This window comes from Pteronotus mesoamericanus, unplaced genomic scaffold (genome assembly GCF_021234165.1).
Source record: "Pteronotus mesoamericanus isolate MK-2021 breed Mesoamerican mustached bat unplaced genomic scaffold, CSHL_Meso_final contig_20, whole genome shotgun sequence".
Taxonomy (NCBI): domain Eukaryota; kingdom Metazoa; phylum Chordata; class Mammalia; order Chiroptera; family Mormoopidae; genus Pteronotus; species Pteronotus mesoamericanus.
In genome coordinates, this window is record NW_026555085.1 from 77229151 (window position 1) to 77255792 (window position 26642).

At 36.2% G+C, this 26642-nt stretch overlaps 1 protein-coding gene across 2 annotated transcripts in view; it reads left to right on the top strand.

Annotated features, from left to right (window-relative positions):
* Positions 1-26642, top strand: part of RSPO3 (R-spondin 3) — a 77434-nt gene that overhangs the window by 20355 nt on the left and 30437 nt on the right. For both annotated transcript variants that reach the window (XM_054569930.1, XM_054569931.1), the window contains exons 2-4: positions 9677-9868; positions 11350-11496; positions 16027-16224. In XM_054569930.1, the coding sequence (XP_054425905.1) occupies positions 9677-9868; positions 11350-11496; positions 16027-16224 (537 nt within the window). The remainder of the gene's footprint in view (positions 1-9676; positions 9869-11349; positions 11497-16026; positions 16225-26642) is intronic.

Consider the following 26642-nt stretch of genomic DNA (forward strand, 5'->3'; position numbering starts at 1 on the left):
AGTGTGGTAGTTGAATCACCAGCTTCACGTTCACCTGGGGTTACTTTTTTATAAATGCAGCTAGCATTATTAAAAAGTACTCTTAGTTATTTTTACACACAGGGAAGTTTCAGAACCACTGGTACAGACCTTCTGTATCATTCCTACAGCATGCCTTACCACTTTCAGTCTGTTTAAGCAGGTTTCTGTCTTCAGAGTCCCAGAGGATGTTTTGCCCAGGACGTTGTGTGAGACTACCATCGATACCCATTAAAATCTGGATCTTCGGGCCTTAAGAAGTAACCCCTCCCTATGACTATTAGTGAGTCCCTGGCTCCCTGAAGGTCCACACATCTCCTGTGTTAGAAAGAAGCATCAGCATCTGCCCTCTCTCCATCCTGCTTGTTTGGAGGTTTCTGAGAGAGGTATTATTGACTGCAGCTTCCAGATACCTCTAATGAGTGGAAATGGCTTAAGGTACTTCTTGAGTAAAACAAAATGTCTTACGCCTACTGACTTGAAATAAGTGCCTGCAAGAGTGCTAAGGTGCTTACATACGGTCTCACTTGATTCCCCTCCCCACCCTAGTAACTATCAAACAGATATTCCCATGTTACAGATGAGGAAGTGTAGTCTCAAAGAGGTCAGCGACTTTTATCTAAATAAATAATTAGACTGTGAATTCCCGGACACAGGTTATTGGCTTTATTCATCTATGGATGCCCCTGACAAGAACAGTGCCTACGTGTTGCATAATTTAATTGTTTAAGTGAAATAGCTAAAGGAAGAAGTAAATTTTGGTTTTTCAGCTAATAAATGTCAGAACTCTGTATGAGTCCAAGCCAGTTCCCCACCACCCAGTCCCTGCGCTCCTCTGGGAAGTGTGCAGGGCCCGTTTCTGAATAAGGTGGTGATTCAGTGAGTGTGCACATAAGTACAAAAATGCATCACTCTCACAAAGGTGCATGTTAGCACCTCCTGTCCTCTCAGCAGTTTTGTGAATCTAGTAGAAAAACCCACTTATTTTTCAGCTCATGATTTTAGATGTGACACATAAAGCTGGACTTATTTAATCGTATACCCACTATTTGCACATCATCTTGTGCCTGTTAAAATACCACAAGTCCCTTGCCTGCTGTTTGCTTATGCTAAGACTTCAGCCATTAGATATTCTACTTTAGCATGCTATGTGGCAAGAAGATCCAAGTTTATTCATAATATAACAAAGTGGAGTTTGTTTTTAGCACAAACTGAAGTTTGTTTCGTTCAAGAATGCAAACTTAGTAGTTATGGAATCACACCCATGCAGATTCATTACCATTAAACTATCACATTTTCTGTTTATGTTGATTTCTAATTAATTCTCTCCTTAAAAAAAAAAAAAAAGAAAGAAAGAAATGGCTCTCTCAGCCAGACCAGAGCACATAATGATTCCCACTGTTGGATGAACACTGTTGGATCTGTCTCATGAAAAACGCTGTTATTACCACCCACTAACTCATCAACAGGTCCTGGCTCTCTACAGAATCTGGGTCTCCGTCACCCTTATCCACACCCTCTTGTCCTCTATTCACCTCCATTTGGGAACATGGCCACTTGGAGAAGGGGAAGCTTTCCCTCCCTTAGCAACAGCTGGAGATGCTGATTCAGTACCTTACATTTTACACCCGTAGCAGAGTGCATTAATTTATGATAGTATTTCTACTTGTGGTTAAGAAAAAAACACTATGTTTGGTTCCACAAATGCTTTTTGTTACAGTTTCAGCTGCAGAATCAACTGTAGCTATCTGGTAGGTCACAGGAAAATTAATACGGTTTTCAATACCTTTGAAGAGTCAACTTTGGAATTAGCCCGTAGGTTATTAACTCATCTACTGAAGGAAAAAAAAAAACATAGTTCAGAGCTTTTAAAAAGAAGGTTATATTAGAAGTATAACTATAGTGTTCTAAATTATTCAGACTGTGTCAATATGCACCTCTAATGGCAAGAATACAGGAAAAATACGAAAAAAAGATTGTATACAATACTGCAAGTTGTTTTACTTCTTATTCTCTGTATTCATTCTTATAACATCGTATATATTTCATAATTTTCCTGTTTCTCCTCACCACCACCACCACTATCCCTGCACACACTACAGCAAAAGAGAATGAGAATTCGAAACCCCAAAACAAACTAAAACTACTGCTAGAAAAAGGTGGGAGGAACAAAGTGGAAACGAACTGTTCCCAAAGGCAAAGAACACGGAGATCAAGGCACAGTCTCTTCAAAGATTGTAATCTGAATGTAAAACCCCAAGTTGTGGCTAGTTAGGACATTCTCCTCTAATATAAAAATTAATAAGAGAACATGTTTTCATGGAATACAAGATGCTGGTTCTGTTCCATGACCCATAAATTTAACAAAAGTTAAAATGAATAAATAAATCAGGCAAAATGTGTTCTTGCTTTTCCTTCTGATATTTACTTAGCAATGCAAAGTCTAAATGCAGTTGGTATAGAAGTGCAGCTATACACGCGGTCCACGAGGGTCAGTAGGCTCTGGCTCTAACCCCCTTCTCTAACTCCATATCCTCCCACTCACAGCACTGCAGCCTCATCGGTTACCCTGGTGCTGCTCCTCATGCCCAGTTCTTCCCCAAAGCCTCAAAATGTTTGCACTTCCTAATGCCCCACCTGGAATCTCTTTCTCAGGTGTTCTTGGCCGATGACTTCTTATTCTTCTGGTCTCAGCTAAAGGTTAACCACCTCAAAGGAGCCTTATTTACAGTATCTCCCTAGAGCTACGCTCTGCCTTATCTACCTGCTGATTTCCTTCACAGCACTCCACACTCTTTAATCAATTATTTGTTTACTTGCTCATTAACTGATTAATGTCATGAGAAAAAGAATTAGATGTCTTTTTCAGTCCTACACTGCTGCATCATGAGTAATGTTGGGCACATAGTGAGTTATCAGACATTTTTGTTGAAAACATTAATCGTAGTCTTCATAATGTATTTTTGATGCTCACTTTTGTCTATCTTTTATTTCTAATCCCGAGTCTATGGCCTGTGGATAGACAAAGCAAAACCATCAGCCACCAAGTTAGCATCTAACTACCAAATATTCACCCTATCTTAGATTTTGGGACTTCTATATCTGCCATTTTCATTTTCATATGATTTGCTAGCCATTTTCTTAATATTTTGAGCTGGCTTGATTTTAGTGGAAAGTCTAGCTAATTGCTACCTACCGTTAGGTCTGTTTCACTGCTGTGGTTTTATTTAAAGTATTTATAGGATATAAATATTAGACTCCCTTCAGGAAATTATTATTCAGTAAGAGAAAGAGAAAGATTTTCCAAGTTCTGAAAGAAATAGTTTCCATTAAAAACAGTATGTTTCCCCACATAATAATGGTGGAGCCCTAACTGGGTTGCATTCAGCAACTAGAGAATACATTCCTCTCTGAGACTGTTAGGGATTTTGTGAAAACAGCGGTGTGGGCACAAACTTTCAGAGTATTTAAGGTTGATTCACAGGGACAAAAGATAAAGATGTGGCAGACTCTATTATCCTAACTACTTCAAGTCAGTTAATGCCTGGCTCTTGATTTTGATAAAAGACCAAATACAATATGTGTGTGTCATGTGTCTTATTATGTGTGTGTGTGTACACATATATATGCACATTCATATTCACATATGTATACATACACATATAAGTGTAGCAAAGGTGAATTTTAGTTCATATAATGATTAAAACATTGGCATATTAAAACACTTAAACCATCAGAAGATACACAATATGTCAAAAATAGCAAAATTTATATATATTTGTATATATAAACATGTGACTCCTTCAACAAATTATTAACCACAAATAATAATGAAGGAATACAATATATCTCTGTTCATCCAGATATTATTGTTTGAGAATGTAAATAAGTATTGTATGCCAAAAAGCAATTATATTCTTTCAAACAGCTTTTGATATTTCGCTCTCTATTCCTAACACTCCCAAATTGCCCAAATGGCTGTGGCAATCTAGCTTTTGTTAGTTCTACTTGGAAGTTTAACTTATGAACAAGTAAGGAACATTGGCTCTCAATGTGTTCTGGGGATGATTCAATAGAATTTGAAAGAAACTGCCAAGTAATTCAAATTTTTAACACTAGATTTTTCTTAAAGTGAATATTGCCAGACATTCCAGAGGAATCATGAAACATCTCTTCCTGTAACCATAACATTACCTTAAACTTAAAAATGATTCTATAACAATTAAGTCCCGAACTATGATCAAAATGTGCTGTCTTGATTTAGGCTAGAGAGGAAGGCTACATTTTCTGTAGGTGAATGGCTAATTGAAATAAACATCACCTAGGAAAGCTTTCATTGTTTTATTTTCAAAGGTTTATTTCATAATTAAGCATCCTCAAAGTGTTGTGATTGAAGCTTGATTGTTTTTACCAAATGTTCACAGGCACAACCCACTTAACAATGATTCTTTACATATTTTTCTGTTAAGTATTTACTGCTTTGACATCTTCCTTATTTAAAAAAAATACAAATAAATAGCTTATTTTAAAAATTGTATTCCCTTCATCCATTCAATAATCAAAAATTCTTTAAGAGAACATATTCAATAAAGAGCTGCCCTGTATAGAAGGTGGGCAATACCAAGAAAACTATGAAGAAATTATCAAGACACACCAAACTTCTGCCTTCAAGAAGCTTTCCGCCTATGTGAATGTCCTTATAAAAGTAAGACAAGGAAGAAACAACAGATATAAAAATGACTTTGGTTATAGAATTTCATTTGTCTCTCCTCCCTGCCCAGTCTCTTAAGATTATATAGAGAATAGCAGGCCGTGAATGTTGTGAAGACAAGAAAAAATAACTTTCATCAGATTTGTTAATTTATTGATTTTTCATTATCCAAATTATAAAATCAACAATCTAATTTTATCTATTTAGCACATCTTTTAAACTTAGTCAAACCTGTTTTATAAGCCTGAAGTCTATTAAATTTCATACGTCTGGAAACGCTCTGGCCACAAATAAATGACCATCAGAGGTAGTTGGCAGCCTGCAACAATGGATCTCTTCCACATAGCAATTTACAATAGATGTTAGTACATTTGTAGTTGGGCTCTACACGGGGATTACTATAAAGCAAATTCTTGAAGCCTTCACTTCAATTGTTACAGAAACAGAAGTTACTTTCGAGTGCTGCAGTTAGTTTGGTATATCATAAAAAAAATGAAAATAACTACTTTAATCTTGTCTATTTACCAAATGCTCTAATACCATTTAAAACTCTATGCTCTGGATGTTTTATCAAAAAACTGGAATTACCACTCATGACAATAGCCTTTAGGGACTCTTGCCTCAGTCATGCATCACAAGATTACAAAGGAGAGAAATAGTAGGAAGTCTTGTTGAACAGCTAAAAAAGTACAGAAGTCTCTTAGAGTATCAAGAGTTCACACACTGAAAATGTACTTGTTTATCATTAATAATACTCTTTTCATTCATAACCTTTGTATACACGTTTAAAAAATACTTTCCTCTTTTCTCATTCTGAGGAAAGACATCCTAGTTTTACCACGTATTTGACACATTTGTAATCAGAAGGTCCCAATTGAAAGTTTCCAGGAATTCTGCCCATTTTTCCACTTAAAATAACCCACATTACACTTCTAAAATTTACTTACATATACAGAGATTGGTATCAGATATCAAAGATCAAGGTTTTAACTTTTTATCTAAAGTTACTGTTTGTCCAGTAGTTTACAGCATTTCTTTGAGTTCTAGTTTAGGGTTTCAAAATAAATACTTGTTGTAGCTCCTACCATAACTAACAACAGTTATTACAATTCATTTAGCTTTCATTGAAAGCAAAAGTGGTACTGAAATACAAAGTAATATTTACAGTACATTACATAAACTGAATTATATATCTTTTGCTCTTATAAATGTGCCTTATTTGAGGCTCTGTTTCCTTTTTCTGACACACTTCAGCCCCTCCCCTCTCAAGATGTGTTCTCTAATTAAGCACCTACCACCAGACACTAACATGTACATCATCTAGCAACCATCACTCTATAAAGCTCTATTTATTGAGCATTGCTTTCTGGATAACTTATAAAATCTGAAAAACCAATTATCCCAAGCCATATTTACATTTTTCGACCTTTCTGCTCTGCGTGCCTTGCTCCAAACCTCCAACAGAAGGCTTTCACTCTCCTAGCCATCCCTCTTCTTCCGACTCACTAGTTGGAACTCAAGACACGCCTTCTCACATCCTCTTTCTTATTCAGTCCACATTCTGCTGGTCACCATATTTAACTCATTTCACCTCCTAAATAGCCTTGGAATATGCATCCCTCCCTCACCACATTACATTGCCCGTGCTATATTTTAAGGAATCATCAGTCTTTTACTTGATCACATTAGTCTCCTAGTTTCCATGCCTGCCAGGCTGTCAAGGAAAATCACCTTTCCAGTACAAGTGTAATCCTATTATTCACCAGATTGAAATCCCCCATATCTACAGAATAATTTCCTGGGCCCACGAAGCGTTTCATAATCTGGAGCTACCCTGTGCTTCCAATCGCCTTGATATTCCTCATGCTTCTGTTAACCATTACTTAAGCATCAGTTGCATTGAACTCATGCCAGCCTCCTTCTTGATGTGGTAACTGTGGTGTTGCCTCCCCTAACCCTGCCATGGCCACTTCCATCCTGATAACTTCAGCTCATTTTCCAAAATTAAGTACAAACGTTAGATAGTCTACACAACTTCCCCATCAACAACACCTCCATTGATTATATCAAATAATAGTACAAAAACCTTGTTTGAAAAAGTGATTCAGACATACAAAATGGAGTTCTTATTAGAATGGAACGAAGAAGAAACATGACAAAATGGAATTCTATTTTCTGTCTTAGAATCATAAGATTTGAAGGTTGAAAGGGTTGTTACAGTCAATTCAAACCAAAGTTTTCTGTGGTTTCCATATAAAAAGTAAAAACTCTTGCCTTAAGCTGAAGTTTGGGAAATTTGTGTCTAGTTGTGTAATACTGACTGTGTAATCTGAGTGATTTTTATACAGCTTTCAAGAAAGTAATCATTATGCCACTCAGCTGTAAAAAAAAAAAAAATCTAGAACCTTAGAATATGAACATCATAGTCTCAATTCTTATTTCCCACAACATAATACCTAAACCTCCCTGAAGAAATAAAGTTTGCCATCAAATTCGTACCTAGCCATATTCAATAGTCCTGATTAAGAAAAAACAGAGAAAGAAGAGTTTCTTTGCCAGTTAGGACAACTATGTCTTTACTTTTTCAAAAAAAGATATTTTGTTAAAAACTTTTGTCTAAAAAATGGAAATACATTTTCAAAAACCAAACAAAAAGAAGGATTGTACCACACTGAGTGACTTGACTGTGCTGCATTTCATCAGTAAAAGTTTTAAAGAGGGAATTGGGCACCCTCATAATTTTGGTGCAAATTGTTACCAATCGCGGGACCCCATACAGCTCTCTCCTGGAAACGTTTCCAAACATCAAAACTCAATTGTTACAATGAAATTTATTTTAATGTACATTGGTTCTTGAGGCTCTGAATGTGTGAGTCATGTTTATTTTCATAGCTGATTTATTTAAAGTTACGTCATAATTGACAAACGTTTCAAGGTGCTCAAAAGTGTATTGTGCTTCCTTTGAGCAGCTGCATTTCAGAGATAGGGACAGACTGGTGTGGGCCAAGCCAATCCATCTTTATTTAAACCAGAGTCACTTAGTGCCCTGGGTTTGGAATGATTTTCTTTCCAATTGAGGTCCACTTTTCCAGAGAGTTTTATAAAATGGCTTCATGAGTGGGTTTTTTTTTTTTTAAATCTACACCCTGAGTTTCTTAAAATGGGTCAGTTAGATTCAGAACACGTGGAGCTCTCTTCACTCCTTTCCTTTTTAAGGTCTTTTCCCGCTTAAATTGTGTACACATTTTCTGTAAGGCTCCAATGCTGAGTTACTGGCATGAAAAATTACCCGGTTGCTTGGAGAGCAGTCTTCACTTACAAGTCCCCCTGGTCCTATAATGTCTAAACCTCCTGTGCCACTTTATATCTCTGCCCCACCCCACAGAGGAGCATGTACAGGAAAAGCAGACTTCCCCTCCCCCACATGTTTCCTCAGTTTATTTACAAAACGTCTTGGAATGAGAATGAGCTGCTTGTGGTTCCTGTGGCTGATTCAGGGATGGTTTCCTCCAAGCAGAGGATGCTGGTCAACTGAGTGACCCCTCTGTAGCTAATCCATGCACCCTGTGGTAAGGCTGATTGGGCTATGGGTACCCCTTCTAAGTAAGCCGGGTGGGATTTGTGTTTGTGGTAAAGAACTTAATATTAGATATCACTCAAAACAGACTAATGATGATAAGGTCCATCAGAGCCTATCCCTCCCACCACCAACACAGAAAGTCAGAAATATACTGGGATGCATTTACACACTTATGTATCAACACTTAACCTCTCAGAGGGGTCAGGATTTTCCCCTTCTGAACTCCTGGGAGGACAATAAAGGTATTAATACTGTATTGAAATAGAAAATACATTGGGAGAATAAATCATCCAGAATACCAGCTACGTGAGATTTACCCTAGTTAGTAGCAATTTTCCAACAACTCACACATAGGTGTTGATGACCAGGTAGTTGTAAGAAGGTTTAAAGTTGTAAAAATTTCAAGTAGACATGAATCTTTCAAGTGCTGGTTTATGTTGGTTCAGACTTGCTAATAAATAGTCTTATCGTATAAATAAATGACTCTTGAAAACCTTGGAATTCTCGGGAATATATGTAGAAGTAGTCGTTAATGTGGACTGGTCATGTCCTCACCAAATACATATTTCACTTGAGTCAATGGAAGGTGGGGGCATAAAAACTATAAGCCTTCTCTTCCAATGGATAAAATGTTGAACGCAAGTTATTCTAAATATTCACATATGATCCGTGTGGAAATAACGGTAAGCTAAACATCATATTTTCACCATTACATCAGTTTGAACTGATAAATATTAAACTCATGTGAGAAGAAATATTCCAGAAAAGCATTGGCAGGTGGGTGCCGAATAGCTGCATAGTTTCAGAACCAATTAGCATTGGATCAAAGAGTAAAATTGTGTACTCTAACAGAACATAGTTGAGAAATATATCCTAGAACACGGTGTCCTTACTCAAGTTAAGCCCCAGCCTATGTTGTCATCCTTGCTTGGAGAAATGAGAGACATGCTTATCATCCACCACATAGATGGAAAGCAAAACTAATCTGTACTGATTTTAGTGAATAAGCACAAACTTACTATCTCCGGTCTGCCAGAATGCGAGTTCAATATGGGTATTTTCATATCTATATAGATATATATACATTTATAGATATATATATAGCTGTATATAACTTATAAATAGTTGGAGACAATATATTTCAAATGCTCTGATTTTAAAAACTTTCAAATCAGAAACAATGTATGTTATGTATTTAAAGGAAATAACAGATCACAAAAAAGAGGGGGGAAATCCCAACTCATTCGCCTATTACTGCCAAATTGAAAATTAATGAAAGAAAATGTATATCCTGCCCGAAGAATGTCATTGAACTTCTGTATTTACAATTTAGCCTTTGTTTTTGTCTTTCTACATGTGTCCCCCAGTGCATCCTAACGTCAGTCAAGGCTGCCAAGGAGGCTGTGCAACGTGTTCAGATTACAATGGATGTTTGTCATGTAAGCCCAGACTATTTTTTGTTCTGGAAAGAATTGGCATGAAGCAGATTGGAGTGTGTCTCTCTTCATGTCCAAGTGGATATTATGGAACTCGATATCCAGATATAAATAAGTGTACAAGTAAGTGCCTACACAAAATTATGTTTTTATCTCATCCTTGGGGACTTCCCAGATTTGAAATGCCTCTAGAATATTTGTGACATTCAATGTTAAGTAAATAATAATATTTACCTGATAATTAAGCTAAACCCTGCCTGGACTTTACCCTCAGGGCTGGATAATTGTACCACTTATAAAATACACTCAAGTTTTGTGTTCTGTTTTCTTTTTTAATTATTTCATTCCTGGATATTACTCACTGAACCCACAGAAAAATAGTACAAGCATCAATTCCATCTGAGTTCTCATTGTTTACAAAAATCTAAGTATTTAATGACTTAATCAATTCAGCTATTTTTACTTCAAGAAGGAGTCTAGTATAGACACTGAAACATTTATCCTTTGGAAATAAGTATTGGAAATAATGTCATATCACCTCTCATCTGCACCCTAGAAATCTACTCTCCACACTGTCTACCAAGTAATCTTTTAAAATGTAAATTAGGAAATACCGCTCTTCTATCCTATACCACATATAGCCCTGCCTATCTCTCCAAACTCATCTCCTGCAACTGCCTCTCAGACACTTTGCCTTCTTACAGGATATTCCGTCCTCAAAGCTTTTGCAATTACTAGTCTACACTCGCTGTTCTGGCAGTTTGGAAAATGCTTTTGTCCCAATCTTGCTTTGTCCTCTCTTTATATCCAGGATCCTGCTCATATGTCACTTTCTTAAGAGAAGCATTTCATGACCATTGTATTCAAATAATCAACTTCTTTCTTTCATCAGTAATTTTTCATATCTTTTCCCAATTTTTTGTTGTTCTTTTTTTTTTCAGGGCATTTATTTCTCTGGAACCAGACTATCTGGTTTTAAAAACAAATCTGTTCTAGTTATACAACCTTGTTGAGTCTCAGTTTTCTTATCTGTAAAATGGAAATCATAATAGGGGCCACCTCACTGGGCTATTACAAGGTTTAAATGACTTCACGGAGCAAAATCCTTGTAGGTGTCTGACTTTATAGTGTCACCATGTAAGAGTCAACTGTTGTTATTTTTTATCGTGTCTCCCTTCTTGAATGTAAGCTTTGTGAAGTCTGGGCTTCGTTTCTTTTTTGTACACTGCTGTCAATCAATACCTGGAATAGTGATTGGCATATAATGGGCAATCAGATATTTGTTGAATGAAGATCTGCTGAAGCATTTCCACTATTATTTAACATAAATAGATATTTGCTTATAAACATTCTTTGTAATAGATTTATTGACAAAAATTTTTTCAATAAGGCAACAGTACAGCAATTCTAAAATCAATAACTGACACACATCAACCAAATGACTGAGGGTGAATCCTTAATTTAGTTTGGAAAAATAATTTTGAACCCTAAATGTTTGTTTGACATAGAAGTCACATGTGCCAATGTTGTAAGTATACAGAACTGGAACAACAGTTGAGTGAAGATAATGAAAAGTTATTTCTCACTTTTCTTTTCTCTTTCAGAATGCAAAGCTGACTGTGATACTTGTTTCAACAAAAATTTCTGCACAAAGTGTAAAAGTGGATTTTACTTACACCTTGGAAAGTGCCTTGACAATTGCCCAGAAGGGCTGGAAGCCAACAACCACACTATGGAGTGCGTCAGTATTGGTGAGGAGTAACTTTAAGTTTTACAAAGCATGAGAAACTCCTCAGATGATAATTCAGTCTCCATGGAAGTGCTTCTCAAAGTAGTATTTCACAAGAACCTGAGGGACTGTTGCTAAGAGGTTCTCTCCATCCTTGAATCTCAATGATGTTCCCATAGCTTTATCCATCATGTTTTAGAGTACAGTTAACACCCTGTGGGAGTGCCATTATTTCTTAGGGTCTGTTAGTAATTATTTCAAAATTATTTCAACTATTCTTATCAGTATAGATTTCTTTTGTATTGTTCTTTAATGAAGTTTTACTTGTAGTAATTTTTATACATATTTAGAGAGAGAGAGAGAGAGAGAGAAAGAGAAAAATTTCACAAAACACCTAGGTCTAATCTCATTCAGCGACCGAAGTTATTCTCCAAGGAGAGAAAAAACATGCCCAGTGGGTTGATCCAATACATAGAGAACTGGAGTTGATACAGTTAAAATTCTTACTTTTCCCTTTCACACTGCTTTGCTGAAATGACCTGCTACGCAGATATTGGGAAACAAGGAGAGATTTTTGGACTTACTCACACTGACAGAGGAGACAGTCCCAGGGTCTGATTAATTGCAGGCTGAGTTTCCTGGAGGGGAGGTCCCTCAGACAAGTTGTTTGTCTAAATAACAGATCACTGTCAGGCTATATTTTCCTTCTTTTAAACGCTGTGCAGCTACTACAGCTACAAGTTTGATGAACACTTGGGGAGCAGATGCTAAACCAAATGGGAAAACAGCGTACTAAATCTCAAAATCCCCTGGGCGAGAGCTACAAGAACCTTTGATGCTGCGCTGATGTTGGCAGATGCACACAAATGTCCTCCTGATTCAGTACAAGATAGTCTCCAGGACTCCCCTGGGGTCCCCACAGACAGATCCATTAGAATCTAAAGTGCTGGAGTAATAACTCTAAAGTGGTGGTTTAACCATTTCAGGTCCACGCAGAACACTTATTTCTAAACAAAAGTTTTGGCAGAATGAAATAAGTGATATGTTAAAGATAATTTAGAAGCATCTAGACAGCAACAATCCTGAACAATTCATGGCTTATTTTGGTTTTGTCTTATTTTTTAATTTAGTCAATAAAATCACAGAAAAACACTTTAAAATAAGGTAAAAGTTACAACATTATCTCTTTGAAAGAATTGAGGGTTGAGTAGAGGTAGTAAGTTTTAAACTGTGGGAATAACAGGAAACAATTTTGTGGAATACTGAAGGGCAGAAATTCAGGATGACTTGCAGAGAGTTTGTGGAACTTCTCTATTCAGAAAAAGGGGCACGTGCTTAGATTTTCTTAGTTGAAAGTGTAGCATTTAGTCTTTGGAAGGATATTGATTTTAAATACTGCAATGCTTTCTTATCAGAGAGAGCATTTAACAGTTGGAACTATTGAGTTAACCTTTAAAGCTCACTGGAAATTTATACTACCATCAAGACAAAGACTATTTCTTAACACAATAAAATCAAAGAATTTATATATTTTAGAGCAGAGGTTAACCATATAAGACCCATTTAGTAAACCTGGCTCATGGAACAAGTAGAAGTGACCTGGGACACACTAGTAATGCAAATGAGCAGCTTTGGTTCAGGACTGGCTCTCGTTGCTTGCTTCATATGCGATGTCTCCCATCCTGTGGTATCTAGCCTGTAAGTATGATGCAGCCCATGCCCATGGGCTTACCCCAGAATTTCATGAAAAATGATGACCTGCTTGATTATCACAAAGGACCATGAAAGACTATTCCTTTAACAAATATGAAAACAAGGACTCAGAGAGCTAAAATGGTGACCCCAAGGATGCAAGTGAGTTATTGTCAGTGCTATAATTAATACCTCAACTCTAGCTCTTTATTGCTCACCCAACAGGCTAAAGACGGTGTTTCTCCCTGTATTTGCTAAAATCTACACTCTGTGACTTGTTTTTCACCCTGACTTTCAATTGGTGGGAAAGGTCATAAACATAGAAATCACCACCCTGATAGAGAGCTGGGATAAAAGACTTACAGACATATCCATTGCCATGGTTTTCAGGTCAAATCAAGCACAAATGTCCACTAAACCCCAATTTTATAGGGGAACATATTTCTTGTACTTTGTTCTCCATATCTTTGCTTCCTTTCTGAACTGTCATTCCATTCTTTCATCCGTATTGCTTCTCTTGGAAAGTTGGCCTTGTTAAGTAGTCAAAGAGGGAAGATACTCAGCTCCAAAGAGTGAGTAGCAAGGAACATGCCCTTGCTATGTTCTCTGCGGAACCATGTAGTTAGCCAACAAGAATGAGAGCAAACAAGCAACAATGTTATAATGTTGTTGTAAGTACTGGTGGAACATCCAGTTCAACTTTCCTCCTTGGACAAGAATCCCTCTTACAGCGTTCCAGACTGATGATCAGTCACAGCGTGGCCACTTCCTGGGACAGGGAGCAAATTACAGTTGGGAGACACTTGCTTTATTAGTGAAAAGTTAATTTCCAGTGTTAAAATTTTTCTTAACACAGAAGAAAGAATAAATGCAGAAGTGGTGTAGCCCTGTTTTTTCTTAATTACCTTTTATTACCGAATAGCATCCTGGTCCTACATTGTTCTTTAATGACCTGAACAACTTGTTACCCTTTTAATTGTCCTTATATGTTTTCCAGAGTTTCCATTTTTCTCAGAAATATTTTTGGACACTAATACTGTAGATTCATTCTAGTATTTCTCCAGGAGACAGTCTCCTTCTCTCAAGGCTTTGTAATATACCATCTTATTAGAGCTTTTTACTATCTGAACTCATTAGTTTTGAATATTTTCCCTCCTTTCCCAATAGAATTATATAATATTATTATTATAATTTCATTGTTAAACCATTTGTCATCTGACTAAAGACTCAACAGGTAGCTAGCTGTAATTTTTAAAATGTTTTTCTGAAGTCTAAGTATACATTTGCCTAGGGTACCTTTGCTATTGTAAAAAGCAGCACAGTTCTGTTCACTTCCACATCATGTATTTTTTTTTTCTCATTTAGTCCTCTTAGTTCTGGCATTAAACAAATAGTAGGCACAGTGATAGCTGACAAACTAATTTTTTTATTTTTCCATGTAGTTTCTTGGAGGTCTTTTTGTTTGTTGTGCTCAAGATCCACTGCTTTTTAATGATTAATATCAGGATGGAAGATATTTCCTTAACTGGCAAGAGATTATGATATCATTAAATGACTTTGTTTCTCTAACATTAGTACAACTGAGCGTGAATACTGTTTTTGAAAGTGGTTAAATAAAGTTCATTTGAGTTCATAGAAACTTAAATTCACTTATCTAATGATTTTCGTCTAACTCTACATCACATTCAGATACCTGAGGGTTACTGAAAAAAAAAATGTGAAAAAATGTATGACAAATGGATTTAAATTTCTAAAACATTTAGGTTCTCTCTCTTGAGGTTGTGTGAAATGTAGCATTCTTCCCAAAAGTAAGGATTCTTTACATTAGAAGGCAGTAATAAAGTTTACTGGAAACTTGATTTTGTGGAAAGAGAGTCTTACGTCATCTAAAAGGGCTACTTACTGTTCCAAGCCATTACAGTTGTTGTAAATTAGGAAGTATTATGAACATTAGTGTAAGAATAGCACCTTGCAGATATTTATTTTTCTTAGAAGTACAAATATCTGACCTTGGAAAGCCATCATTAAAGAGATTAACACATAAAGAAAAAAAGGAACAACTCTACAAAAGAAACTTTAGAAAAAGCACATCAGTTGATCTTAGGAATCCTCCAATCAACTTAATTCTAGATGCAGTCTAACAACTGAAATTGACCCAAAGTTCACTCAAAATAGATGTTGCCATATTTGAACCAAACTAATTAAAAAGGACAATATTTAAGTACCCAAGATCAATGAAGTAGAAGAGATAGTGAACTGTAAGCTAAGGAACTGGATTCATTTTTCATTTTACCATTCTGTAATGAAGTTCTCAGAGTGTGTTCTCAGCACTTGCCAATCAGTATTGCATGTATTGTTAGAAGTGCAGACTCTCAGGCCCAATCCTAGACAAATGAATCAGAAACACCAGGGGTAGAACCCCGGGTTCTGTGTTTTACAAGCCCTCCTGGGGATTCTGTTGTATGCTACAGTTTCAGAATCAATTGTCTAGCAGTTAATAATGACTATTGTATCAAGTTATAGTCAGGATCAATCAATAGTTGTTCAATGTTTAGAAACTGTAAAACATTGGTCAATTGTGAGTAATTCTCTTAGTTTCTGGTTAATCAAATCTAAAGTGAAAAGGAAACCTAATGTAAGAATAACTTTACCTGACAACATGAGTACTAAAAACCTGAAAATATTCTATTCCTACCTTTCCCTTTCTCTTTGTTTTCTCTTAAATCTTGCCCAACTTTGTTCTGCAGGATTTCTGCTCAGAATTTGGGCAAGTATTGATAGAAGCAAACCTATTTGTTTATTTAACAATCTTGAAAATATTTGGGGGCCAGCTGAGTCTGTTTCTGCTCTTCTGTTTCAGTGCACTGTGAAGCCAGTGAATGGAGTCCTTGGAGTCCATGCACAAAGAAAGGAAAAACGTGTGGTTTCAAAAGAGGGACTGAAACAAGGGTCCGAGAAATAACGCAGCATCCGTCAGCAAAGGGTAACCTGTGTCCCCCAACCAGTGAGACAAGAAAGTGTACAGTGCAAAGGAAGAAGTGTCAGAAGGGAGAACGAGGTACACTCATACTTAAGAAATGTTCTTACTTGAATCTTCATAACTTGATGCAAACTTTATTTCTTAGGACAGATTTAGTATTATCAATCATGTGTAAAACCCTAAAATGTGTACCAACCAAATAATAAGTTGGCTATAAATTACAGAACGTAGATGTGCAAGTTTTTAAAATGGAGCCTGATATCTGAACTTTAAACTACTATTGAAGTGTGCTCATTGACTCTGGATGAAGAAGGCTGCATCATGGGAATTGAGGCTTATTTGGGCAGCAGGGTGCATTATTATTTTCTGTTCCATCTTTCTAGTACCTAGACACTTTTGGGGAGCCTCATAACACAAGGTCTAATAGCATGTGGTACAAGATCATGGTGAAAAGACACTAGAAAATAAACCTATTCCTTTCTTCATTGCCTACAAACCAAAGTAGTACAGTTAGCATGTAAGCTTTTGTAGCTAAACATATTTTAAAGGTTACATGGGACTTTTAAAATAGTTCAATATACATGTTTTCAATATTACATTTACCTTTACATTTGAGATAAAGAACCAAGCCATATTTTATAAATACAATACGAGCATTAATAACGTGTTATCCTCCAATTTTTTCCATATTGTACTAACTGTATATACCAGAGTATAGAACCTATTAGATTAGTATTAAATAACTCTGTGTCAGGACTTGTTCTGAAGTCTTATGAGTACCAAGGAGAAATGTACCAGTTAATAGGATGTTTTAGGGCAATTAGATTTCCATCCAGAATTTTTTGGCCTTTAAAGTTCAATTTTTTTCATCTTTCTCACTAATGTCTTCAGCACTGCTACCTACAAATATATTATATGGCTTTATATAATTATATATAGTCAACAAATTATCTCAATTAACTGCAACTTGAAAGGAGCTTGACTGCCTCTGTAGTTGAACTCCTTTGGTTATTTCATTCATTCATTCATTTGTTCACTCATTTGCTTTATGGCCACACATAGTGCTAAGCCCTGGAGATTCACAACTGAATAGGGTACAAAGTCTATCAGAGTCCTAGGGAGGGTTGAGATGTTTAAACAGATAATCACAATATCATATAGGAAGGGAGATTATGTGCATGTGAACAGGTTCAGTAAGAACACATAGGAGGGTGCCGTGTAAACTTGTATATTGCTCATGTGAGGAAGAACCTGGGTTACCTGCATTATGCGAAGTGTCTTCCACTCTACCGAATGGACTGACTATCATCAGAATGCATAATGCTTATTGTTGTTATTAGTAATCAAGTAGTTAATGTGATAAAATTCTTGAAGACATGGATTGTTTCAAACAGAACTTCAAGCTATTGCAAATTTGATTAAAATTAGGTTTGAGGAATGAAAATTGGCTAGTGAAAAAGGTCTTTCTGGCATTTGTTACCAATTAATTTAAAACATCTTAGATTTTGAAAGTTGGATTTAGAAATCAAATATTTCTTCACTCCATTTATTGGTAAGCTCCAATAGCTGTACATTTACTTATGTTTACTATATTTTCTTTAAATTTAATGACTTCCGGTTGGTCTTTACTAATATTATTATTTCTGTTAAGATTCTACCCTACACTTGGCTTTTCAAATACAAATAAAGAAAACTTTATTCAATAACAAAATAAATTATGGTACTAATTACATATTATTGTTTTACTTGAGAATGTGGTCTTCTAATATATTTTGATAGCACTTGACTTAAACATTAATATTGAAAATGTCAGTTTTCAAACTAAGAATGGATAAGACAAATAATGTCACAAGAAGTTTAAAAATGGTACCCTGTGACATAAGCTTGGCCTAAAAGTTACTTTTTGTTCTTTTTCCTCTCCTCTGATAGGATATGGTGACATTATATTTACAAAGGAACTTTATATGACTGTAAAAATGCATGTTTTACTCTTTTTCAAATTTGATAACACATAATCAAGTAAGAAATATAAATTGCATTTATAATTAAATCCACATTCAGTTCCACTTTTAGTAATCTTCATTCATTTGTTTCTGTCTGTCAAAAATTTTTCTCAAGTAGCCTAAAAATTTAAGTTATAAAGGAAAACACTTCTTTCATTCCTTACCTCTCTAACCTAACAGTTTTCTTAGTTTCTTTTAATTGTAACTTTGAATATAGCAAAACCAAATAGAAAAGAATTTATGACCTCTGGACAGGACATTATATTACATCAAAATAATATAAGCAGAATACTCTTATTTAGATTCTGAGATATTCTGATGTATATATAGGGTATGGCACAAATAACGTCCCTTTTTAATTACAAAATCTTTTTTCTCTTTTTTTTAATTTTTATAGATCTCATCATTGCATTTCTTTTTTCTAAATTGTTCAAATACATTTGTCTCCATTTTCCCGCCACCACCTTCCTCTGCCCCCCTCCTCCCCAATCCTTTCCTACTTTGGCTTTGTCCACAGGTCCTTTATACATGTCCCTGCACAAAATCTTTTATTACAAAATCATAAGCATGTAATTCTGTAAAATAAATATATCACACTTGAGCACACCATATGACGTTTAGGTGAAATGTTCCACATACCTTACCAACCACACTGAAGCAAGCCTTGCTTCTGCAGGACCATATACATAGATGTGTGTGTGTGTGTGTGTGTGTGTGTGTGTGTATACATATACATGTAATAAAGTGTTAAGGAGAAACACAATAAAGTAATAAAGACAGGGTTTCTCCTACAACTAGCATAGCTATTACTGAGTTGTTCTTAAATGCTTATAGTGTCATAAAATAAGATTTTTTAGGTTCATGGCTGGAGCATTTCTGGAGAGTAAGCAGAAGGATAAGGTATTTTAAAATAAAATTTAGCCTGGAAACCTTGAATTTAAACTTACATCTATCATCTGTGCCTAAAAGGTTAACAATAGACAGAGGTAGATAAGTCATATTTGGAAAAGGTGTAGAGCATGTGTTCAGGATTTTTCCTGCTGTGTTGTAATTGCCAAAGGCAAGGTCTCCAGGGAAGAATGATAAGATCCAGAAATGACTTTTGAAAATGTACACAAAGAGGCTGAATAGAAAGAACTAGTTTTTCATAACAGGATGGATTATTCTAGTTGTGTGATGCATATATATATATATATACACACACACAGACACACACACACAAAATATATATATCTGAACATTGCTAATCTTACACACACACATTTTTCTTTACTATCATTCTTCTCATTCTTAGAATAGTTATAATAAATAAACCTGCAGAGAAAAATGTAATTTTTATAGCCCCAAATCTGAGATTTTTCTGATATACTCTGTACCATTTAATATTACTTCCCTTTACCTGACATGCTACTTTTTAATCAGTTTTAATGTCTTCATTAATTACTAGCTTTAATGTTACTACAATTACAATAGTTTCTAGCTTGAGCCTGTTTCAATTGAATTCCATATCTAAAATGTCAAAGATATATAACATATTTTAAGAGATGACAAGGTTAACATATAGACTACTGTCACATAACGCTTTAAAACATATTGAAATAGAAGTAAACAAGGAGAAAATGCACTTTCAATGGTTGTAAGCTTATATTTATTGATTCCTTTGATTTTCTAGGTGGAACCATCTTAGATAAGGGGAAGTGAAGCAGGACAATGAAATATGTGTGTGCCTTTGATGCAAATGGGTGATTTTTGCGTGTATGTAGGGGGTCAGGGGCACACAGGGAGGAGGATCATCAAACCTGTTTCTTATTCATCTGTATACTCTTTTAACTGACTGAAGAAAATTGCCAGTGGATATTGAGTTTTCAAACAATTTGCAAAGAATGTAAAAAAATTTTGTTTCTTCGCTAGTTGCATGCATGAAGAGCATACTAACTTATTACACGCAGTGCCTGACCTTAGGATAGAAAGGGAGGGGAAGAGTAGTCACAGGAGAAATGGTGGTGGGTCTACTTCCTTGATGTCAGGAAGACATAGCATCCCTCCCACCAGAGAAAGAGAACAGGAATCCATTAAAACATAAATAAATAAAGTGTCCAGGGACATTTCCAGGGTTGAAACAGTGTGGGAATTATTGCATTATTTGAACACATTGCAGGTTGCTTTATATGCCTTCTCCAAATAAAAAGTAAAGTATTAAGAGTATAATAGGTTTTACACAAAGTCTAGAAGGTGTTATATGTTAACTTACAAATTGATATTAATCACACTTTCAAATACCACTACTATAAATATGCATTATGTTTATCATGAGTACTATACTTTAAATTAGAGCAAAAACAGTTTTAAATAATCAAGTAAATAAAAAAATGAATCTGTTTTGTTTTTAAGTATTCTCCCCTGTTCATTAGCTTACTCCTTAAAATCTTTATGACAACTATTCCAGTGATGAATTGTTGAGTTTTCTACAAGAGGAATTTATATTAAATAGCCATTCAAATTCAGAACAAGATATTTAGCCAATATTTTCTGCACAGCTCTCAAATTCCAAATAGATGGATTCGTTAGCTCAAAATTGTAGGATGCCAACTGGCTTAGAGTATGTGGATGATGTCCTCTCCCCACCTTCACTTCATGGAGGAAGACCAGCTGGCCTGCAGGCACTCATCCTGTATAAGCACTAGAGGGCGGGAGCTTTCTGCTCCTCCCCGACACCCCATCAGTGGACTGGCCCTTTGACACAGGTCAGAGACAATTTCAAAAAGTACAGAGCTGAGATAATAATGGCATAGAGACTGTGATTCTTTTTTATACTATCTTTGTATTGTTGTTCAATAACAGTAGTCCCCATTTTTCCCCAGTTGTTCACCCCTGCCCTGCCCAACCTGCGTCTCCCACATTCAATCCTCCCCGCCATTGTCCTTGTTCATCTGTCCTTTATACATGTTCCTTGACCTGACCTTTCCCCTTCTTTTCCCCGTTATTTCCCCCCACACCCCTCCTTAGTCACTGTCAGATTATTCTTTATTTCCATGTCTCTGGTTCTATTTTGCTCGCTTGTTTGTTTTGTTGATTAGGTTCCACTTATAGGTGAGATCATGTGGTATTTTCCTTCACCCCCTGGCTTATTTCACTTAGCATAATGCTCTCCAGTTCCATCCATGCTGTTGCAAAGGGTAGAAATTCTTTCTTTCTTCCTGCTGCATAGTATTCCATTGTGTAAATGTACCACAGTTTTCTCATCCACCCATTAATGATAGGCATTTAGGCTGTTTCCAGAACCTGGCAATTGTAAACATGCTGCTATGAATGTTGGGGCGCATAGATTATTTGGAATTGGTGTTTAAAAATTTTTAGGGTATAATCCCAGCAGTGGACTTGCCAGGTCAAAAGGCAGTTCCATTTTTAGTTTTTTGAGGAAATTCCATACTGTTTTTCACACTGGCTGCATCAGTCTGCATTCCCAGCAATAGTGCAATAGGGTTTCCTTTCCTCCACATACTCACCAACACTTGTTGTTTGTTGGTTTGTTTATGATGGCCATTCTCACTAGTCTGAAGTGGTATCTCACTGTGGTTTTAATTTGCATCTCTCCGATGGCTAGTGATATTGAGCATCTTTTCACGTCTATGCACCTTCTGTATGTCCTCCTTAGAAAAGTATCTGTTCAGGTCCTTTACCCATTTTTTTATTGAATTGCTTGTCTTCCTGGTGTGGAGTCATGTTTGGAGATCAAATCTTTGTCCAAGGTACCATTGGCAAATATATTTTCCCATATGGTTAGCTCCCTTTTCATTTGCAGTTGTTTTCTTTAGCTGTGCAGAAGCTTTTTATACAACAAAGAAAGAAAACTACAAGGGCAGTATCGCCAATGAATGTAAGTGCTAAAATCCTCAACAAAATATTGGCAAACCATATTCAGGAATATATTTTAAAAAATCATACACCATGATCAAGTGAGATTCATCCCAGGGATGCAAGGATGGTACAATATTTGCAAACCAATAAACGTAATATATCACATAAACAAAAGGAAAAACAAAAATCACATGATCATACCAATAGACACTGAAAATGCATTTGATAAAGTACAACACCCTCAGCAAAGTGGGAGTAAAGGGAGCATACCTCAATATAATAAAGGCCATATATGAGAAACCTACAGCCAACATCATACTCAATGAGCTAAATCTAAAAGCTTTCCTCCTAAGATCAGGAACTAGACCAGGATGTCTGTTTTCACCACTTCTTTTCAACATAGTCTTGGAAGTTCTAGCCACAGTCATCAGACAAGAATAAGAAATAAAAAGTTTGCAAATTGGAAAGGAGGAAGTAAAGCTATCATTGTTTGCAGATGATGTGATAGGGTACATAGAAAACCCTACAGACTCCACCAAAAAGTGACTGTGGTTCTTAACCTGCATGATTTCGCTCCCCAGGAGACATTTCTGATTATCACAACTTGGGGAAACTGAATGGCATAGGCATCTAGTGGGTGAAGACCAGGGATGCTCCTAAGTATCCCACATGGAACAGGACAGCCCCACACAACAAATTATCTGCTAATGCCAAGGAAGAGAAATCCTCAAATAAACTCAACAACCTGACTTCATTATCCCTTCTTGGGGATCTAGGCAGTTCCTATCCAAATGTGTTGTTTGTTCAGATGCTGGGATGGACCAGTTGCCACCAACAAAAGAAAACCTATACATGTTGTGAGGCTGTGGTAACAAAGAAACAGTGCTGGAACAGAGGGGAAATTTTTTCTCCAATCAATATACAATAATAACTAAGCTTATTAGAAGTTAATTTTTTAATTTAAAATGTTTCAATGTCACATGGAAATATTCAGCTATGTTAAAACCTCCAAGAAAGGTAGTCCATTGCAGCAAATAAAACCTTTTTCTCTCAGACAAATGTTCCCTAATATAAATGTATGTACCTCTTATTTTACAATCCTGCTGTATGTTCTTAAATATCTCAATCTTAAAGAAAGAGCTCAGCAGAAAATAAGAAGCCTTTTATTTCATGCCTTGCAATCCTAGGTATTATACCATTGTTTATAAGTCAACCATCAGTTCTCTCTTTATAATTAATACCAAATTTATATTATCCCATTTTTTCGTAGGCTTTCTAAGATTTTGGAGACATTATTTATAGTGGTCAAAATTCATGGTGGGAAAATATCTGTGTCACCACCATTGCAGTCCCTTTCTTGCTATGGTGACAGAATAATCATGTTTAGGGTCCCCTGCTGTGGATGCGTACCTCAGCATCCCTATCCTGAAACCATCTTTATAATAAATTATCCTCGCAAATCCTTTTATTTTCTCAGATTGTTATGATGTTTATAAATAGCTAATGTTTGTTATTATGTTTATAAATATTTAATATTTAATAACCTGATCCATAACATGCATGGGTCAGGTTATTAAATACACTGGTAGTTGTAGTATACAAAGCATTCATTGGCTGCTAAGCAATGATTTTGCCATCATTTAGAAAGCAAAGTTGTTCCATTACCTTTTGATGCATAACAAATGACCCCAAAACACAGAGGCTTAAAACAACAATAACAGTAAATGTGAATGAACAGTTTAAGCTGAGATCCCCTGTGCAATTCCATCTGGGCTCCTTCATGTGGTTGGCTGGCTGGGGGCTAAGGAAACTGTGCTGTTTCTATTACAGTCATGGTGGCTAAGGGTTCTACAAGGTTTGAAGAGGAAGAGGAAAAGCAGTTTCTCTTGAGGAGCATATGGGGAGGGGTATAACATGGCAGTGGAAGGAGACTTGACTTGGAGCAGTGATATACAATACAATATACGGTCGATGTATTGTAAAATTGACACAAAACCGATATAATTGTATTAACCAATGTCACCTCAATAAATTCAATAAAAAATAATAAATAAATATTAAAAAATAAAACAATATAGCTATAATGAGAGAAAGTAAAGTCATTTGCAGAAGTTAGTGGGGAGTGTGTGTATGTGTGAAAAATAAACAAAAGGTAAAAGGGACTGAATTGAAGAGTAAATGGAAAGAGAAATGCATATGGAAGAGAACAGAAACATAGTGGATTAAAGAGGTTTTGAAGGATTTTCCTTTTACACCCATTCTGTCCTTGTTAAGAATGATAGCCTACTGGTGCGAGACACTGTGCTAGAAACTATATGCTTGGATTTGTCCATAAGTGAAAAAACATACTACATTCTCTTTGGAGTTTGCTTTGACAGCAATGTATAAGAATTAAACCATTTGAGTGGTGCATTTCCATTCATGTTGCTAAAAGTGGTATGGTTTTAATATAAACAAGTTTGAGAATTTTTCTGTTTCAATGATATCACAGAATGTAATTGTAACCTGGTTGTATTTGTTTGGTCACACCTCTTGGGAGGCCTAAGGACAAGGCATCCAGTCCTATCTGCCAGGCTGTAACAATCTCCAAAGTTAGTCTGTAAGGCTGCTATGAAGAAGTTGCTGGAGTAGATAAAAGGAGAACAAGATAATGATCTATGGAAAGAATAATTCCTTTGTGCCTTCAAATGTGGGGTGTCCTCTCTGCCAAAGAGGTTTCAGCAACACCAGCAGTTTCAAGGAGTGACTGTGTTAGGGAGGTGGGAAAGAGAACAGGAGCATGAAAGGAGGAAGTGTCTTTTTGCTGGAGAAATGTTTACTTTGTAATTAGCAAAGGACAAGAAGGCCCTTTTGGAAACTATACTTGGGGGTCCAAAATTTAAATTTATGCTGATGCTCTCCCAGCCTCTCTCTAGGGAACCCTCCTAATTGGCAGGGATCTCAGTTGGCCAGCGTGGGCTGCAAATGAAGCCAAGGTCTCAGGGTCATTTCTCCAAAGGGCCCCTTAACTCAGCTCTGTTCCACAGCCACAAGCTGTATCTTTAACCCTACTTAACCATCTTGAAAACACGTATTAGCACATCACCATGGTGGTCACAGAAAGAAATACGTATGCTCACCTTGAAACCAAAACAAAAAGTATGCAGAGATACTTTACTTTTGCCAGCGTAAACAAACCTCTCCGTAAATGTGTTAGCAAACTAATGAAGACGTCAGCTACTGATGGAGCAAATTGCAAAGATGGAAACTGTCCTCAAAGGTAAATGTAACAAGTGAGCTGGTCATCAATGCTCATTACCTTCTGGACTGACACAAACCATGATGTCAACATCGAAAATATAAGATTCATAATGGCAGGGACTTTTTTTATTTCTTTTCTTCATTTTATATCCTAGAGACCTAAGAGTGTCTAGCACATAACTAGACACTCTTTAATAAATATTTGTTAAGTGTATGAAGGTAGGTTGGCCTGGCCTTTTATTTATTCTTCCAGTTCTGCCCTTTACAAATCGTAAAGTGCAATAGAAATAATCATTGCATGTGTTTTTACAAAGCAAGAAACAGTACTTTAGATAGGAAGAGCATGTTGAATGATGAATAGTCCCACTCCTTTTCACTTTTGTTTAAAGTACCGCATTTTTCATGTCCTAAATTGTAAATGTTTTTTTAATCATTTTTTCCTTCTGTCTTTTCATTTCTCCAAACACATTATTTTCAAATATATGCAATTACTGCTTGAACAGAAAAAGAGCATGTCAATATGTATCCCCCTTTGATAATCCTGTTTCACCAGGCTCACTGTTAACTCGTCTCTATATTCATCAATCAATTTAGTTGAAAATGGCAGATTTCAGATTACCCGAAACAAAAAGAAAACTATTGTCTTTAGTCACAGCTTGCTCTAAGTGCTTAAACAATATCACTTGGCTCTCTCTCACCATGTCAACTCATCCTGCCTCTGTTCTCATTGTTTACTGGCCATCTTCTCCCCTGCTGCACAGAATCTTTCTCTATTTAGGGAGAAGCTGGCGCTGGGCAGCCCTAAGTCCATATCCACATTGCTCTCAATCCAAAAATATGGTTCTCTCTCTAAGTTTTCGTTCATCAACTCTCATGAATGGGCTCAAATTGACCCGGCATGGGTCACACGTCCACTCCAGAAAGAATCACTGGGGAAGGGGGACCAGAGTACTGTGACTGGTCCGCCTAAGTCACATGCCCATTGTTGAAGCCAAGGAACATGTTGGTCATTTTGAGCAGCAATTCTATGTGGAAACAAGGAGGTTAGGATGAAGAAACAACAGTTGCAAATGACCCCCTTCCAAGAAAAAGTTTCAAAATGTACAAAATTTAGAAACTTATATTCCTCTATAAGGTAATCCTGCCCAATACTTTTTTTTTTTTAAATCTAGGTGAGAAGGAATAATCAGAGTTTTTCTCCATCTATTTTATGCTGGAAAGGCATGTCCAGCATAATGCTAATAATGTTATAACCTATTTTCTTTCTGATTTCCCTGGTTTGCTAGAAACATTTTTATGTGAGTAAACTGGCTCTGAAGTGAATAGAAAAAGAATCCACTACTCATACAAGTGGTTTCTGGGACTGATTTGTGCGAGCTTCAGTAAAGACATGTC